Source organism: Chiloscyllium plagiosum, chromosome 27 (assembly GCF_004010195.1).
Source record: "Chiloscyllium plagiosum isolate BGI_BamShark_2017 chromosome 27, ASM401019v2, whole genome shotgun sequence".
Classification (NCBI taxonomy): Eukaryota; Metazoa; Chordata; class Chondrichthyes; order Orectolobiformes; family Hemiscylliidae; genus Chiloscyllium; species Chiloscyllium plagiosum.
In genome coordinates, this window is record NC_057736.1 from 2673921 (window position 1) to 2692517 (window position 18597).

The 18597-nt window shown below is 42.6% G+C and overlaps 1 protein-coding gene across 2 annotated transcripts in view; it reads right to left on the minus strand.

Moving 5' to 3' along the window:
- Nucleotides 1–18597, minus strand: part of amd1 (adenosylmethionine decarboxylase 1) — a 79505-nt gene that overhangs the window by 43543 nt on the left and 17365 nt on the right. The window contains exons 2-4 of one of the 2 annotated variants that reach the window (XM_043717242.1): nucleotides 8171–8228; nucleotides 4925–5051; nucleotides 3539–3581 (exon numbers count right to left, since the gene is read on the minus strand). In XM_043717242.1, coding sequence (XP_043573177.1) covers nucleotides 3539–3581; nucleotides 4925–5051; nucleotides 8171–8228 — 228 coding nt within the window. The remainder of the gene's footprint in view (nucleotides 1–3538; nucleotides 3582–4924; nucleotides 5052–8170; nucleotides 8229–18597) is intronic. The other variant, XM_043717243.1, reaches the window with a different exon arrangement.

Genomic DNA, 18597 nt, shown 5'->3' on the forward strand with positions numbered 1-18597 from the left:
TGCTCGCATTCAAATCATTTATATAAATGATGAAAAGTCCACCACCACCCTCTGTCTTCTACCTTTGAGCCAGTTCTGTATCCAAATGGCTAGTTCTCCCTTTATTCCATGAGATCTAACCTTGCTAACCAGCTTCCCATGGGGAACCTTATCAAACGTCTTACTGAAGTCCATATAGATCACATCTACCGCTCTGCCCTCATCAATCCTCTTTGTTACTTCTTCAAAAAAACTCAATCAAGTTTATGAGACATGATTTCCCACGCACAAAGCCATGTTGACTATCCCTAATCAGTCCTTGCCTTTCCAAATACATGTACATCTTGTCATAGAGATGTACAACATGGAAACAGACCCTTCGGTCCAACCCATCAATGCCGACCAGATATCCCAATCCAATCTAGACCCACCAGCTAGCACCCGGCCCATATCCCTCCAAACCCTTCCTATTCATATTCCCATCCAAATGCCTCTTAAATGTTGCAATTGTACCAGCCTCCACCACTTCCTCTTGCACCTCATTCAATACACGTACCACCCTCTGCGTGAAAAAGTTGCCCCTTAGGTCTCTTTTATATCTTTCCCCTCTCACCCTAAACCTATGCCCTCTAGTTCTGGACCTCCCGATCTCAGGGTAAAGTCTTTGTCTATTTATCTTATCCATGCGCCTCATAATTTTGTAAACCTCTATAAGGTCACCCCTCAGCCTCCGACGCTACAGGGAACACATGTCCTTCAGGATTCCCTCCAACAACTTGCCCACACCTGACATCAGGCTCACTGGTCTATAGTTCCTTGGCTTGTCCTTACCACCTTTCTTACATATTGGCACATCCGCATCCATTCCATCCACCACTGGCCCTCAGTAGCAGCAGTGTGTACCATCTACAAGATGCAGTTAAGTAATTCACCAAAGATCCTTAGATAGCACTTTTTGAACCCATAACACCGGCTAGATGGCCAAGGGCAGCAAATATATGGAAATACCACTACCTGCAAGTTAACCTCCAAGTCACTCACCATCCTGACTCGGAAATATATTGCCGTTCCTTTAGTTAAAATCCTGGAATACCCTCCCTCAGGGCATTGTGGGTCTCCCTATAGGCAATGATCTCTAAAGGTTCAAGAAGACAGCGCACCACCACCTTCTCAAGGATAACGAGGGTCGGGTAATAAATACTGGCCCAGCCAGCAACACCACGTCCCCGAATAAATTTTTTAAAACTTGGCAGTAGTAGAGGTGGCTTGTAATTGGTTAACAGTTTGATTTGTGTGTGATTCATTTCAATCAGAGGTCATTAAAATATTCTTTAGCAAATCAGCACTTTGGTGCATTGACACAAGCACAATGTCAAAATGGTGTAGAATATAGAATCATGAAGCCTTACAGCATTGAATGAGGCTATTTGACCCATCAGGTTCACGTCAAGCCATCCAGCTTCATGTCAGCGCCCAGCTCTTGGACTATAGTTTTGTTGGGAGCGACACTACTTTATGACCAGATGAATATCCGTTTAAGCACAATGAAAGGTTCTGCCTTAACTATTATTTCAGGGAATGAGTTTCCATCCTCCAGGATTTTTCAAACGTGCAAAGTAACAGATTCATTCAACAGTTACAAAAATCTGCCCTAGTACTGATCTCGGGGTAGCAAGTCAGAATGATGACAGTGGCTGATTGGTGTTGCACATTCTTGCACAATCACTGATTCCCTGACTCAGAACGAGAAATTTGCGATAACTAAGAGACGTAACCTCATGCCTATTGATGTCAGATCACGTCCTGCAATTTATCCCCTTGGTTCAATCAAGTGGATACCCTTCAAAGAAAACAAGGACAAACGAAACACTCCTGCAACTGTTGGGTTGGGTTGCTCTTCGGAGGGTCGGTGTGGACTGGTTGGGCCGAGGGGCCTGTTTCCACACTGTAGGGAATCTAATCATATTGAACTTTTGCCTCATTCCTTCATCTAGAATGATCTTGGCTGATGTCTACCTCCAGACTAAACACCAGGCATGGCATCTGCTCCCAGAGTAAATAAGTGCTGTTACAATTATATAAGGCATTGGTGAAACTGGAATACTGTGTCCAATTCTGGTCTCCTGACTTGAGGAAGGATGTGGTGGCACTGGAGGCAGTTCAGAGGGGGGATTCACCAGGGTGATTCCAGGAATGAAAGGACTGTCGGACCAGGAGCGGTTGAATAGTTTGGGCTTGTACTCGCTGGAGTTCGGGAAAGTGAGAAGGGGGCAGATCTGATTGAGGTATGTAAAATGCTAAAGGGTGTTGATGAGGTGGATGTTGAACAGATACTTTTTTTTATTACTTATTAATAAGATTTTCAGGCTGCTATACTTGGTAGTGGTCAAAAACCTGGCAGATGGAATATAACACGAGAAAATATGATGTTATGTAGTCTGGCAAGAAGAATGGAATGGCTGAAGATTATTTGAATGGGGAAAGACTGCAGAAAGCAGTTCAAAAAAATTATCCATGGCATGAGGGCGTTGTTGGCTGGGCCAACATTTATGGCCATCCCTCATTGTCCTGAAGAAGGTGGTGGTGAGTTATCTTCTCAAACTGCTGCAGTCCATGTGTGGTAGGTTGACCCATAATGCTGTCAGGGAGGGGATTTCAGGATTTTGACCCAGTGACAGTGAAGGAACAGTGATTATATCCACAAATCAGGATGGGAAGAACTTGCAAGGGGTGGTGTTCCCATGTATCTGCCCTAGTCCTTCTAGATGGAAGTGTTCATGGGTTTAAATGGTGCTGACTAAGGAGCTTTGGTGAATGTTTGTTGTGCAGCTTGTAGATAGTACACACTGCTGCTGTCGGTCATGGAGAAAGTAGATGCTTGTGGATTTGGTACCAATTAAGCAGACTGCTTTGTCTTGGAGGTTGTCAAGCTTCTTGAATGTTGTTGGAGCTGCACCCATCTATGCAAGTGGGGAGTATTCCATCACACTCCTGACTTCAGAGGCCCTCATGTATAAACCACAAAAAGCCAGTATTCAATTTCAGTAGAAAGCAAATGCAATGATGACCTTTATTCAAAGGGAATGGAGTATTAATAATAGGAAGTTCTTCTTAAAGCTATACAATAGTTTGACCACACCAAGAATAGTGGGAACTGTTTTGAACAGAGAAGGTCCATTCGATTGATTCTGGGTAGAGAGGCACTGTCTTCTGAGGAGAGGTTGAGTAGGTTGGTCCTGTACTTATTGAAATTAAGAAGAATGAAAGGCGACCTTATTGAAATGTACAAGATTCTTAGGGGACTTGATAAGGGAGATGTGGAGAAATTGTTTCCCCTTGTGGGAGAGTCTCGGACCAGAGGGTATCATCTTTGAGTAAGGAGTCACCCATAAGGAGGAATCTCTTCTCTCAGAGGGTTGAGAATATGTGGAATTCTTTATCCCAGAGAGGGCTGATCTTATGGTTTTACGTCAAAGTTTGTTATATTCTAGTGGCTGCTTACTGTCTTAAATTGGTTTATCCAAAAATCTGACAGTAAAGTGTATTCAGTATAACATACCAGCAGTCGGAATGAATACATCCCATACAATAGGCCGCACCATCTGGAACAGAAAGAGAAATTTAATCTCTCCATGTCAGTCAGCTTTAAAATATTGCAGCAAATTTAAACATTTTATTTCGGCTTACTTGGAAACAATTTGTTTAAGAACCCTACTTCTTCCTTAAAGCTCCTATGAGGATAATCTTGGCTCATAGGTTTTATAAAGTTTATGTGAGAGTAAAGGATGTCCTGTAAAGAAAAAAGGTTCAAACATCAATTATTTCTCTTGTGAGCTGCTTGTCAGTTGCTTCTTTCTTTTTCAATCCTCGTCTTTTTTTCTGTCGGATTTATTCACCTTCACTGTTCTGCCATTTCTCACGGCATGTTTCTGAGTTCATGAAAAGCTGCTGGTTAACAGTCAAGGCTGAACCTTCCTGGCCAATGAATGAGGTAGGAAATGGAGAGGAAGGTGAGAGAACATAGAACAATACAGCACAGAACAGGCCCTTCGGCCTTCAATGTTGCGCCGAGCTGTGAGCTATTCTCAGCTCGTCCTCCTACACTATCCCAAAATCATCCATGTGCTTATCTAAGGATTATTTAAATCTCCCTAATGTGGCTGAGAATCGTGTTGAATTGCCCAGTGAGGAGCTCCTCAAAATCAAGAGCACAAGGTCCCATTTTCCAACTGAGTGTTGAACGATGAGATGAGATTTCAACTGAGGAGCTGTGAGAGGACTATTTACATAAATGAACATATATTAACATCCTCATTATTTCGCCATCTCTCATTAATATGCAGTCTCCCATTCCACAACCACTCCTCTCCAATAGAAACCAGATGGAGACAGTTTCTGACATGAAGTTCCGAGCAGGTTCCTAGTGACTCCAGTTCATCTCTTGCTCTGCTGGATCTTCATCAATCACCAGTGTCTCAGGGCACATGCCATGGGCAGTGACCACACACACAACCCCGTTCACACGGACCCCCAGGTGTCCAGCAGCACAGTAAGTGGCAATTCCCCTCTGCCTGACACATCTGGGGCAGTTAACAGGAACCGTGCAGGGCAGCTGTGAACGGTTGGCACTTGATTGGGTGCCCAGCTGCACTTTAAAGATGGCACCAGGAATCCCATCAATGGACTGTATTGTGGTGAGTGGGACAATGGTGCATCGGTAATGAAGAGAGTTTGGAAAGATAATGCGAGAAAACCCACTAATGCTCACGGAGAGAATCCCTCCATGAAATTCACAAAATTTACATTTTGCCGATATCTAGTAAGATTCAGCCCATAGTCCAGACTCCTGTCACTTGAGTTGGATCGTAAGTAGTCCTTTCATTTTGCACTGTATCCTTCCTTGACTTGTTGGTGAAAAAGTGAAATATCCCCGGTTATTTCTTACCTCAATGGTGTCAAAGCCACAATATGTTTGTGCCAGCTCAAAAAGGGGTCCCATTGCTTGTAATAAGATGGTGGTACCACAGGTCTTCAGAATGTAGCATCTCTTCGACACAAACATACTGCTCTCACTGGCAAGAAACAAGCAATAAAAAGGATTGCACCTCACACAACAACAGATTATATTTAAACGGCATCTTTAACATCATAATATGTCCCAAAGCACCTTACACAAATGTTGTAAAGCAAAATTATACAGGTAGTTCTGCTATAACGCATGTTTCGTTAACACGAATTCGCTACAACGTGATTGACAGTTTGGGAACACTGTTTGTAAAGCGCGAACTTTTAAAAACGTGTGTTGGCTGTAATGCCATTACGTTGCCAACACGTTAAGCGCTGTTTCTAAAGCACAATGTTTCCATAATATGGGGGTGCACAAGAATACAATCATCGCGTTATAGAAAAACTGACTGTAATCAGAGAAACTCTACAGTGTGGAAGCAGGCCATTCAACCCATTGAATGCACACCAACCCTCTGAAAAAGCATCACACCCACTCCCATGGCTAATCCACCTAACCTGCATATCTTTGGACTGAGAGAGGAAACCCAAACAGACACAGGGCGAATGTGGAAACTCTGCACAGACAGTCACCCAAGGCTGGAATTGAACCTGGATCATTGGCGCTATAAGGCAGTAGTGCTAACCGCTGAGTCACCATACAGTGATGTGTGACATGCTGAACCACATAGTTCAATATAAAAAAAAGCAGGTAGCCAAACACTTGGTCACAGAGTACTTTAAAGGCAAATAGATCGGTTGGATAGGGATCTGTAGAGCTTAGGGCTTTGGCTGCTGAAGGCATGGCCATCAATGATGCAGCAATTAAAACTGGGAGTTGATTAACAAGCCAGAATTATATGAACACAAACGTCCTGAAGGCTTTTAAAACTGGAGAACATTTCCTGGAGGTGAGGGATTTGAGAATGAGGTGGAGAATTTTAAAATTTTCAATGCATGTCTGATCTAGTCCAAAACATCTAGCAAAAGAAATGTTGAAAGTGTTTGAGCTTTCACAGATCATTTACAATCGATTTTGAAGGGGATAATTTTTTTGATTTACTTATTTTAGCAAAAGAGGTCAGAAATTGGATTTATATTCAAGCCAGCATTTTGACAACAAAAGAAAAATACTCAGCTGGTGTAACATCAGTCCCAGAATAATACCATGGGGCTCCAGCATAAGAAAATCTGCTGTATTTATTTATATACTGGGAGAGAAATTTCAGATAAAAAGGTGTTTAGTGCAAGTGTGTAATACCCAATCACGTAATTTCACAGTTACTGAAGTTTATAACTGAGAACAAGGGTCCTTTTGTTTCATTTCTTTTTCTGGTATTTCTCTGATTACGCTGTGAGGAGATGATTGAGAGTGACCTGAAATTACTTTCCTGGCAAATTTCCTTACTTTCCTGTGCCAGCTTCCACTCAGTGTCTCTCCACAATGACAAGCTAAGATTACAATCTCACCACTTGGGAAATCACAAGCATGGCCGATGTCCCACTCCTCTTTAATTCTGTGTGTTGCTGTTCAAATGTGCTTCACTGTTATTAACACTTCTGATAATTACTCAGATTCTTATTTTTGCTGTAAGCTTACCCAGTCGAAATTGCACGGACAAGAAAAGGATTAAATGCTTCTAAACTGTACAATGCAATAACAATGTATGACTGCCTAAGACTCCAATCTAAATGTCTTCTCTTTGGTCTTTTGATAAAAGTTAGCCCATTTATTTTAAATAGCAGAGAGAGAAGCTTCATCCGAATGAGTAGATTCACAGCATCTTTTCTATGTTTTATTGTTTTCTGTCTCCTTTAACCTAATTTCCTAGCAGTCTCCTTTCCGATCCTGGAGAAGTCACCTTCACGGGGCATCACCTTGCCCAGCATTGGTCAGCAGCAACCCTGTTCATGCATCCGCCTCACCAGATGGCCCTGCAGTTTTACACACACTCAGCTTGGGGTCTGTCTGTGATTAAAAATGTAAAGTTGACGTGCCAAGTGTGAAGCTGATTTTGGCTCTGGGAGATTGCCCGTAGGAGAGTTAAGTTGGGATGGTGAAAAAGCAAGGCAATTTTAATGCTTCATTGCTCAAGGTTAAATTTCAACCCTTTACTTTAAATATTCAGCCTGATGATTCCAGTGAATCATTGTGAACTGAGCAATTTATTTGCTAACCCAGATTCTGATCGTGATCAAACTGAAACTTATTGGACTTTTTGATGTTAATGTAGAAAACAATACAGACTCACTACAATGCTGCTGAAACTGGTTATCAGCAAAATATTGGAATTCCTTCTAAAAATCTCAAAACTGTGCTGAAGAGAAAGGATGAAATTCAATTATCTGGCTAAACATTAGGTTTTAGGTTAATGTGCTTTTAAGTCAATGGGAACAAAAGGGTTGACCTTCTCAATGACACTTATGCAAACATCACTGATGGATAATTTTTCACTTGAAGTGACTTATATCATTCTCTCCTTCTTATTTGGTTTCGATGTGGAGCATTCCCCTGTCCAAGGGAAACCACTCGATTTGTTCTTGGCTCCCTATCACAGCCACTAGAACTGACAGAGATCTCCCTGCAGTTTGGGCTAATACACCTTCTGTTTTCATTTCCTTCCTGTGGGGAATCATCTGGTGGGGTCTGCATGGACTGCACAACTCAGATCAAGAGCTTACTGTGTGGGCATGTGAGGGTGTGAAGCTGTAACCCACTGCTCCTCTGTCACATGGCATTGCTTGTCATTCAGGGTGGTTTTTGATACCAGCTGTATCAGGAACGGGCAGCAGCACTGAAACTGAGATATGACATGGAACTTTGGAAAAGGATAGTCAGTTGCATAGAGAGGCTGACTGCTTATGGATGGGGTGGTGCTGGGGGCGGAGGATGGACCTTAAAAGAAAGCTTCACAGTGGTGATTGGAATCAGTGGTTCCTGTCGATGCACTCATTCATGTGGTTGAATTGTGACGTTTACATTTAGAAGATAAACAAGGACAACTTAAGCCCAAAAAAATCATTGCATTGTTGTTTCATTTAATTGAGTCTGACACGTCATTTATTTATTTTAAATATCTTTTCACTCTATTTTACTCTGTTTCATTTAAATAAACATAGTCATTTCACATGTGTACACATAACTTAAACACGATGTACAAATGTAGGATTTCAGTAACAGACTTACCCAGCTGCTTCCTCTGTGCTCCCTGTTTGCTCGTTCCCACATTTCTTTTCAATCAAAACTGTAGGGACATCATTAAATACTTTCACCCCATTGCCAAATAACTGAGTTAGGTCTATTACGTTCTTCTGCACAAATGTGAGTGGTCGTTGACCTATTATTTGTGCACATGTATAACAAATACAACGCTAATCTTATACCAGTGTTCCCGAGAACCTCAAATGGTTAATTTGAGTCCCATTTTATAGTTTTACTCCCATAATTTTTGTTTCCGCACTCTATCCTAGAATTTTCAAGGTTGTGTACATTATGGAAACCTTGACAGTGAAATATTTGCAGACTGCACATTGAGGTAAAAGTACAAGTCTATAAATTCATCCGGCTCTGACTATGGAATACAATGGTGAAAGACTGAGTCAAACCGTTGGGTTTAACAGCAGATGGAATACATCTTCAGTACAAAGACTGGATTAAAAGATGTACTTGGCTGATTTACTGGGTGACTGGAATAATTCATTGACTTACTTAGCCTCTGTTTAAATGTACTGAGCAAGTGAGGTTTTTCACCTGAGTGCGAAGTTTTGTCAATATATTGAAAAGAGCAGAGCTCTGTGTCAGACCAGTAACTTATTACAACTGCAAGATAGACATGAGTGGAAGAATTTTCCAGGCTGTAAGGAGATGAAGGTGGGGATTTATAAGAAAAATAGCAGTGAGCCACGTCAAACATTCTGATAAAAAGCCATCAATCTGAAAGGTTAGCTCAGCCTCTCTCTCCATAGATGCTCCCTGACCTGCTCAGCATTGCCAACATTTTCTACTTTTATTAAACTCCCTTCGTTAAGAATTTAATTAAAGATAAAACTCTGCAGATGCTGGAAATTTGAAACAAATACAGAGAATGCTAGAGAAACTCAGCAGCTTCTGTGTGGACAGAAACAGTTTACATTTTGAGTGCAGTGTGGTTCTGAAAAAGAGTCATAGCCTGTAACTTATGAAAAAGGTATCATTCTCCTTATTTTTTTATTTGCTTATTACGAACAAAATATTCAAAGCTTAGTCAAAATTTGTACAGATTCCTGACTTACATTTCTATGTTGAGTTCATGATAAAACAAAAATTAGAGCATAAGACCATTCGAAATAGGAACCAGAGGATGCTGTTCGGTCCCTCGAGCCTGCTCCACAGGATCATGGCTGATCCAACATTCCTCACATCCACTTTCCTGCTCTTTACCTGTAACTCTTCTTTCCCTGACTGATCAAGAATCTATCTCAGCCTTAATTATACACAAGGACTCTATTCCCACTGCTCTCTGTGGTAAGGAGATCTGAAAGACTTACAACTCTCTGAGAGAAAAAAATCTTTCTCATCTCAGATTTAGATTGGTGCCCTTTATTCTGAGATAATGCCATCTGGTCTTAGACTCTCCCATGAAGGGAAACAACCTCTCAGCATTTACCCTGTCAAGCCCCTTAACAACCCTATATGTTCCAATGAGATCACATGTCATTCTTCTAAACTCTAATGAGTAGATTCCCAACATGTATAAACATTGCTCATAAGACAATCCCTCCATACGAGGGATCATCTGACTAAACTTTCTGTGAACTGTCTCCAATGAAATACTGTCTTTCCTTAAATAAGGGAACCAAACCTGCTCACAGTGCTCCAGATGTTGCTTCACCAGCACTGTGTACAGTTGAAGGGAGACTTCCCTGCTCTTATAGGGAACACAACAGGCTGGTGGTATTATTGCTAGACTATTAATACAGACACTCAGCTAATGATATGAGGACCCAGATTCGAATTCCACCATGGCAGATGGTGGAATCTGAATTCAGTTAAGTATCCACTGATGACACGAAACCACTGTCATAAAAGTCATCTGGTTCACTCATGTTCTTCAGGGAAGGAAATCTGCCATCATGTGACTTCAGACTCACAGCAATGTGGTTGACTCTCAAGTACCCTCTGGGTAATGAGGGATGGGCAATGAATGTCGGCCTAGCCAACAACACCCACATACTGTGAATGAAAAAAAGAACTCCAAACCTTTGAAATAAGAGCCAGCATTTGAATGAATGAATGAATGATTTTATTGTCATGTGTACTTTACAGTAAGAACATAATAAGTGAAAAGCTTTCATTTGTCACTACGATTCAGCACCATTTTGAATAAATTAAGAATAAGAGAAAAAAAAAGCTTAAAGAGAGTGCCTCAGTCCTGAGCCAGCTAATCACCAACAACGTCTGCACAACCATCCTTCTTCCACTGCTTTGCCGCTGTCTCCACCGAACCCAAACAACACCAAAGTCGCCAATCTTCAGGTGGTATTTTTCACCACTGGGCTGATTCTCCTCCGTCACCACCTCAGCATCTGCACCAGACCAATTCCTGAGACTTCGCTGCTGTACCTGTGTGCTAGCTTTCTGTAAAAGATTCCCCCCCCCCCCCAAATACCCTTCTGCAGCTTTTCTCCATTTTAATAATACCCTGCTCTTTTGTTCTCCCTTCTGAAATGAACAACTTCACATTTTTCCTACATTATACTCCATTTGCCAACATTCTGTCCACTCATTATCGATATCTCTCTGTGAACTATTGTATCCCTCTCCCAACCAGCTCTTCCACCTATTTTAGTGTAGTCTGCAAATTTGGCTGTAGTGCATTCGCCTCCTTCCTGCAAGTTATTAATATATATTGTAAAAAGTGGTTTATTGAACACTTTTAGAGAATTCAAATGGATTGTTTAAATAGCTTGGAGGTCTTATTGTACAATAAGCAGCACTCCTTCCTGCCTCTCAGCTGCAAGGTCTGGGTCTGAGATTGCCCCAGGAGTTATTGGCTCGGGAAGATGCATCCACAATAGGACCCGACAGTATCAACCTGCAAATCCCGCCAGCTCATGCCAATAGCAGGTGATAAGAGTGAGAGAGACTCCTGGTCAGCTACTGGATGGAAAGAAACCTGAGCCTCTCTCATCATTATCCACAGTTTCAGGCTACAACAGACACGTAAAAGGTGCACGTTGCCACGGCAACGTGGACTCCCTGAGTGAACTGTAACACACTAAAGCCACTGCAGTAGCAGGAGCAGTGAATAATATAGTGCAATAAATTTTTTTTTTCTCTTGATTTTATGGGAATGCCCAAGAAAAGATATTTAAGTCGTTCTGAGTTACTGTAGACCTTTAAGTCTTTTGGGTGGAAAGGTTCAAACTCCATTACAGAGCTGCTGCAATGCGGTTCTTAGTGAATACTCACTGTCTGAAGTGCTATTGTTCAAACGAGATGGAGTCAAACAGTCAGAGAGCTGTACAGCACGGGAACAGACCCATTGGTCCATTCGTCCATGATGGCCAGATATTCAAGATTAATCGAGTCCCATTTATAGAGTCATAGAGTTATAGAGATGTAATGCTGGCTCTTATTTCAAAGGTTTGGAGTTCTTTTTTTCATTCACAGTATGTGGGCGTTGTTGGCTAGGCCAACATTCATTGCCCATCCCTCATTACCCAGAGGGCACTTGAGAGTCAACCACATTGCTGTGAGTCTGAAGTCACATGATGGCAGATTTCCTTCCCTGAAGAACATGAGTGAACCAGATGGTTTTTATGTCAGTGGTTTCGTGTCATCAGTGGATACTTAACTGAATTCAGAAAACAGAAACAGATCCTTCGGTGCAACACGTCCATGCCGACCAGATATCCCAACCTAATCTAGTCCCACCTGCCAGCACCCGGCCCATATCCCTCCAAACCCATCCAGATGCTTTTTAAGTGTTGAAATTGTACCAGCCTCCACCACTTCCTCTGGCAGCCCATTCCACACATACATACCACCCTCTGCATGAAAAAGTTGTCCCTTAGATCTCTTTTATATCTTTCCCCTCTCACCCTAAACCTATGCCCTCTAATTCTGGATTCCCCCATCTCAGGGAAAAGACCTTGCCTATTTACCCTATCCATGCCTCTCATGATTTTATAAACCTCAATAAGGTAACCCCTCAGCCTCCAATGCTCCAGGGAAAGAGCCTATTCAGCCTCTCCCTATAGCACAAATCCTCCAACCCTGGCAACATTCTTGTAAACTTTTTCTGAATCTGTTCAAGTTTTACAACAATCTTCTGTTAGGAAGGAGACCAGAATTACACACAATATTCCAACAGTGGCCTATCCAATGTCGTGTACAGCAGCAACATGACCTCCCAACTCTGTACTCAATACTCTGACCAATAAAGGAAAGCATACCAAATGCCTTCTTCACTATCCAATCTACCTGCGACTCCACTTTCAAGGAGCTATGAACCTGCACTCCAATGTCTCTTTGTTCAGCAACACTCCCTAGGACCTTACCATTAAGTGTATAGTGCCCTGACTTGCCTTTCCAAAACGCATCATCTCACAATTATTTAAATTAAACTCCATCTGCCACTCCTCAGCCCATTGACCCATCTGATCAAGATCCTGTTGTAATCTAAGGTAACCTTCTTCGCTGTCCCCTACACCTCCAATATTGGTGTCATCTGCAAACTTTCTAACTTTACCTCTTACATCCAAATCATTTATATAAATGACAAAAAGTAGAGGACCCAGCACCGATCCTTGTGGCACTCCACTGGTCACAGGCCTCCAGTCTGAAAGGCAACTCTCCACCACCACCCTCTGTCTTCTACCTTTGAGCCAGTTCTATATCCAAATGGCTAGTTTCCCCTCTATTCCATGAGATCTAACCTTGTAAGCAGTCTAACTTGGGGAAACTTGTCAAATGCCTTACTGAAGTCCATATTGGTCACATCCACTGCTCTACCCTCATCAATCCTCTTCGTTACTTTGTGAAAAACACACTCAAGTTAGTGAGATATGATTTCCCATGCACAAAGCCATGTTGGGTATCCCTGATCAGTCCTTGCCTTTCAAAATACATGCAAATCCTGCCCCTCAGGATACCCGGCTAACTGGTCTATAGTTCCCTGGTTTTTCCTTTCCACTTTCTTAAATAGTGGTACCTCTAGTCTTCCGCACCTTGCCTATGGCTATTGATGACACAAATATCTCAGCAATTACCTCCGCAGCTTTGCACAGAGTTTTAGGGTACACCTAATCAGGTCTAGGAGATTTATCCACTTTTATGCATTTTAACGTGCCCAGCAACACATCCTCTGTAATGTGGACATTTTTCAACAGGTCATTACTTATTTCCCCACATTCTCTATCTTCTGTATCCCTCTCCATGGTAAACACTGATGCAAAATATTTGTTTACTATCACCCCCATCTTCTACAGTTGCACACATTGGCAGCCTTGCTGATCTTTGACGGGGAAGTGAGGACTGCAGATGCCAGAGATCAGAGTTGAGAGTGTGGTGCTGCAAAAGCACAGCAGGTCAGGCAGCATCCAAAGAGCAGGAGAATCGACGTTTCGGGCATAAGACCTTCATTAAGAATGATGTTTGAGGGTCCCTATTCTCTCTCTAGTTATCCTTTTGTCCTTAACATATTTGTAGAATCCCTTTGGATTATCCTTGACCCAATTTGCCAAAGCTAACTCATGTCCCCTTTTTGCCCTCCTGATTTGCCTCTTAAATATACGCCTGCTGCCTTTGTACTCTTCAAGGGAGTTATTCAATTTCTGCCATCTTTATCTGACATATGCTTCCTTCTTACTCTTGACTAAAACCTCAATTTCTCTAGTCATCCAGCATTCCCTACACCTACCAGCCTTTCACCCTAACAGGAACATACTGTCTTTGGACTCTCGTTATCTCAATTTTGAAGGCTTCCCATTTTATAGCTGTCCCTTTACCTGCGAACATCGGTCCTCAATTAACTTTTGAAAGTTCGTGCTTAATACCGCCAAAATTGACCTTCCTCCAACTTAGAACTTTAACTTTTAGATCTGGTCTATCCTTTACCATCACTATTTTAAATGTAATTGAATTATGGTCACTGGTCCCAAAGTGCTCCCCCACTGACACCTCAGTCACCTGCCCTGCCTTATTTCCCAAGAGTAGGTCAAGTTTTGCACCTTCTCTAGTAGGTACATCCACATACTGAAACAGAAACTTTTTTTTGTACACACTTAAATTCCTCTCCATCCAGGTCCTTAACACAATGGTAGCCCCAGTCTATGTTTGGAAAGTCAAAATACCCTAACATAACCACCCTAGTATTCCCACAGATAACTGGGGTCTCCTTAAAATTTTTTTCTGACTTTCCCCCAACTGCTGAGGGCTGTATAGCACAATCCCAATAAAGGGATCATCGCTTTGTTTTTTTTTAGTTCCACCCAAATAACTTCCCTGGACATATTCCCAGAAATGGAAAAATTGGCAGGATCAATGTGTGGCTTGAGAGATGGTGCAGCAGGGAGGGGTTCAGATTTTTGGGACACTGGGACCAATTCTGGGGGAGGTGGGACTATAATAAATTGGACGGTCTACACTTGGGCCTGACTAGAACCAATGTCCTTGGGGTGCTTCTGCTAACACTGTTGGGGAGGGTTTACACTATTGTGGCAGAGGGTTGGGAACCAAATGAGGAGGTTAGTGGACAGTAAGGAGGTAGTAACTAAACCCTGTAAGGAACTAGATAATGAAGTCACTGTGACTAAAGGGAAGAGTAAGTAGAGAGCAGATGCTGAACGCAAAGGAACAGGTGGTACGAGGTGCATTTGTTTTAATGCGAGAAGTGCAGTAGGTAATGCAGATGAACTTAGGGCTTGGATTAGTACCTGGGAGTATCTTGTTATTGCTATTACTGAGGCTTGGTTGAGGGAAGGACATGATGGGCAACTAAGGATATTGATGCTTCAGGCGGGACAGAGAGGGAGGTAAAAAGGGTGAAGGAGTTATATTACTGGTCAGAGAAGATATCATAGGTGAGCTGAAGGAGGGCACTATGGAAGACTCGAGCAGTGAGGCAATATGGGCAGAGCTCAGAAATAAGGGTGCGGTAACAATGTTGGGGCTGCACTACAACCCTCCCTACAGCAAGCATAAATATGTCAACAGATTATGGAAAGATATAAGAGCAATAGCGTGTTGGGGATAGGAGATTTTAATTTTCCCAACATTGACTGGGGTCACTTAGTTGGAAGTGGGTACTGCAGATGCTGGAGATTAAAGTCAAGATCAGCGTGGTGCTGGAAAAGCACAGCAGGTCAGGCAGCAACCGAGAAGCAGGAAAATCAACTTTTCGGGCAAAAGCCCTTCATCAGGAATGATGAAGGGCTTTTGCCGAAACATTGATTTTCCTGCTTCTCGGATGCTGCCTGACCTGCTGTGCTTTTCCAGCACCACGCTGATCTGGAATTCACCTAGTGTTAGAGGTCTAGATGGAGCAGAATTTGTAAGGAGCATCCAGGAGAGTTTGCTAGAGCAGTATGTAAATAGTCCAACTTGGGAAGGGGCCATACTGGTGTTGGGAAATGAGCCCAGCCAGGTGGTTGCAGTTTCAGTAGGGGATTACTTTGGGAATAGCGATCACAATTATGTAGGTTTTAGAATACTCGTGACAAAGACAAGAGTGATCCTAAAGGAAGAGCGCTAAATTGGGGGAAGGCCAACAGTAACAAAATTCGGCAGGAGCTGGGAATGTAATTGGGAGCAACTGTTTGAGGATAAATCCACGTTTGATATGTGGGAGGCTTTTAAAGACAAGTTGATTAGAATGCAGGAGAGATATGTTCCTGTGAAAATGAGGGATAGAAATGGCAAGATTATGGAACCATGGCTGACAGGTGAAATTGTGAGACTAGCTAAGAGGAAAAAGGATGCATACATAAGATCTAGATGACTGAAAACAGACAAAGCTTTGGAAGAATATCGGGAAAGTAGGACCAATCTGAAATGAGGAATTAAGCGGGCTAAAAGGGGTCATGAGATATCCTTAGCGAGCAGGGTTAAGGAAAGTCCTAAAGCCTTTTATTCATATATAAGGAGCAAGAGGGTAACTAGAAAAATGGTTGGCCCACACAAGGACAAAGGAGGAAAGATGTGCGTGGAATCAGAAAAAATGGGTGAGATTCTTAATGAGTACTTTGCATCAATATTCACTGAGCAGAGGGACATGATCGATGCTGAGGTTAGGGATAGATGTTTGATTATTCTCGGTCAAGTCAGCACAAGGAGGGAGGAAGTGTTGGGTATTCTAAAAGGTGAACAAGCCCCCAGATCCAGATGGGATCTATCCCAGGTTACTGAGGGAAGCGAGAGAGGAAATAGCTGGGGCCTTAACAGATATCTTTGCAGCATCCTTGAACACGGGTAAGGTCCCAGAGGATTGGAGAACTGCTAATGTTGTCCCCTTGTTTAAGAAGAGCAGCAGGGATAATCCAGGTAATTATAGACCGGTGAGCCTGACATCAGTGTAAGAAAGCTGCTGGAGAAGATACTGAGGGATAGGAATGTATTTACATTTGGAAGAAAATGGGCTTATCAGTGATAGGCAACGTGGCTTTGTGCAGGGAAGGTCATGTCTTACCAACTTAATAGAATTCTTCAAGGAAGTGATAAAGTTGATTGATGAGGGAAGGGCTGGAGATGTCATATACATGGACTTCAGTAAGGCGTTTTATAAGGTTTCCCCATGGTAGGCTGATGGAGTAAGTGAAGTCACATGGGGTCCAGGTGTTTTAGCTAGATGGATAGAGAATTGACTGGGCAACAGGAGACAGAGAGTAATAGTGGAAGGGAGTTTCTCAAAATAGAGAACTTTATCAGTGGTGCTCCACAGGGATCCATGTTGGGACCACTGTTGTTTGTGAGATACATAAATGATCTCTCGGAAGGTTTCGGTGGTCTGATCAGCCAGTTTACAGATGACACTAACAGTAACGTAGTAGCAGATAGGGAAGGGAACTGTCAGAGAATACAGCAGAATATAAATAGTTTGGTGAGTTGGGCAGAGAAATGGCTGATGGAATTCAATCCAGGCAAATATGAGGTGATGCATTTTGGAAGATCCAATTCAAGAACGAATTATACAGTAAACGGAAAAGTCCTGGGGAAAATTGATGTACAGAGAGATCTGGATGTTCAAGTCCATTATTCCTGAAGGTTGCAATGCAGGTTAATAGAGTGGTCAAGGCGGCATGTGGCATGTTTTCCTTCATTGGACGGGTGTTGAGTACAAGAGTTGGCAAGTCATGTTATAGCTGTATAGGACTTTGGTTCAACCACATTTAGAATACTGTGTACAGTTCTGGTCACCACATTACCAAAAGGATGTGGATGCTTTGAAGAGGGTGCAGAGGAGGTTCACCAGGATGTTGCCTGGTATGGAGGGTGCTAAATATGAGGAGAGGTTGAGTATATTAGGATTATTTTCATTGGAAAGGAAGAGGTTGAGGGGGGACCTGATTGGGGCCTACAAACTCATGAGAGCTGTAAACAGGGTGGATAGTAAGAAACAGAGTGGAGGACTCAATAATTAGGGGTCTCAAGTTCAAGGTAAGAGGGAAAAGGTTTAAGAGAGAGATGTGTAGCAAGTTCTTTATGCAGAGGGTGGTGAGTGCCTGGAACGCATTGCCAGCAGAGGTGGTAGAGGCAGGCACGATTGTGTCATTTAAGATGTATCTTGACAGATACATGAATGGACAGGGAGCAAAGGGATACAGACCCTTAGAAAACAGGCGATCGGTTTACATAGAGGATCTGGATCAGCGCAGTACTGGAGGGCCAAAGGGCCTGTTCCTATGCTGTAATTTTCTTTGTTCTTGTTCTTCAAATATCCTCCCTAAATACAGCCAATAATGTTATCACCCTGGAACATTAAGCTGCTAGTCCTGTCCATCCCTGAGCCACATGTCTGTAATCGCTATGATATCAGAGTCCTATGATCCCAACAATGCCCTGAGTTCATCTGCCTTACCTGTTAGGCCTTTTGCATTGAAATAAATGCAGTTGTTGTGGTTCTGTTCGCCGAGCGGGGAATTTGTGTTGCAGACATTTCGTCCCCTGTCTAGGTGACATCCTCAGTGCTTGGGAGCCTCCTGTGAAGCACTTCTGTGATGTTTCCTCCAGCATTTATAGTGGTTTGTCTCTGCCGCTTCCAGTTGTCAGTTCCAGCTGTCCGTTGCAGTGGCCGGTATATTGGGTCCAGGTCGATGTGCTTATTTATTGAATCTGTGGACAGTCTTACCGCAAATTCAACCCAAACTCTGGGTCAGATATGTGGATGACACCTTTGTAATCATTAAAAAACACAGAAATATAGAACACACACCGGATCATCAATGCCACACTCACAGGAATCTGATTCACTAGAGAGGAAGAAAAGGACAACCAACTCCCATTCCTAGACGTGATGGTACAAAGAACACCGAACGGAGAATTCACCACAAAGGTATACAGGAAAGCCACACACACAGACCAAGTCCTGAACTACGAAAGCAACCACCCCAACACACACAAAAGAAGTTGCATCA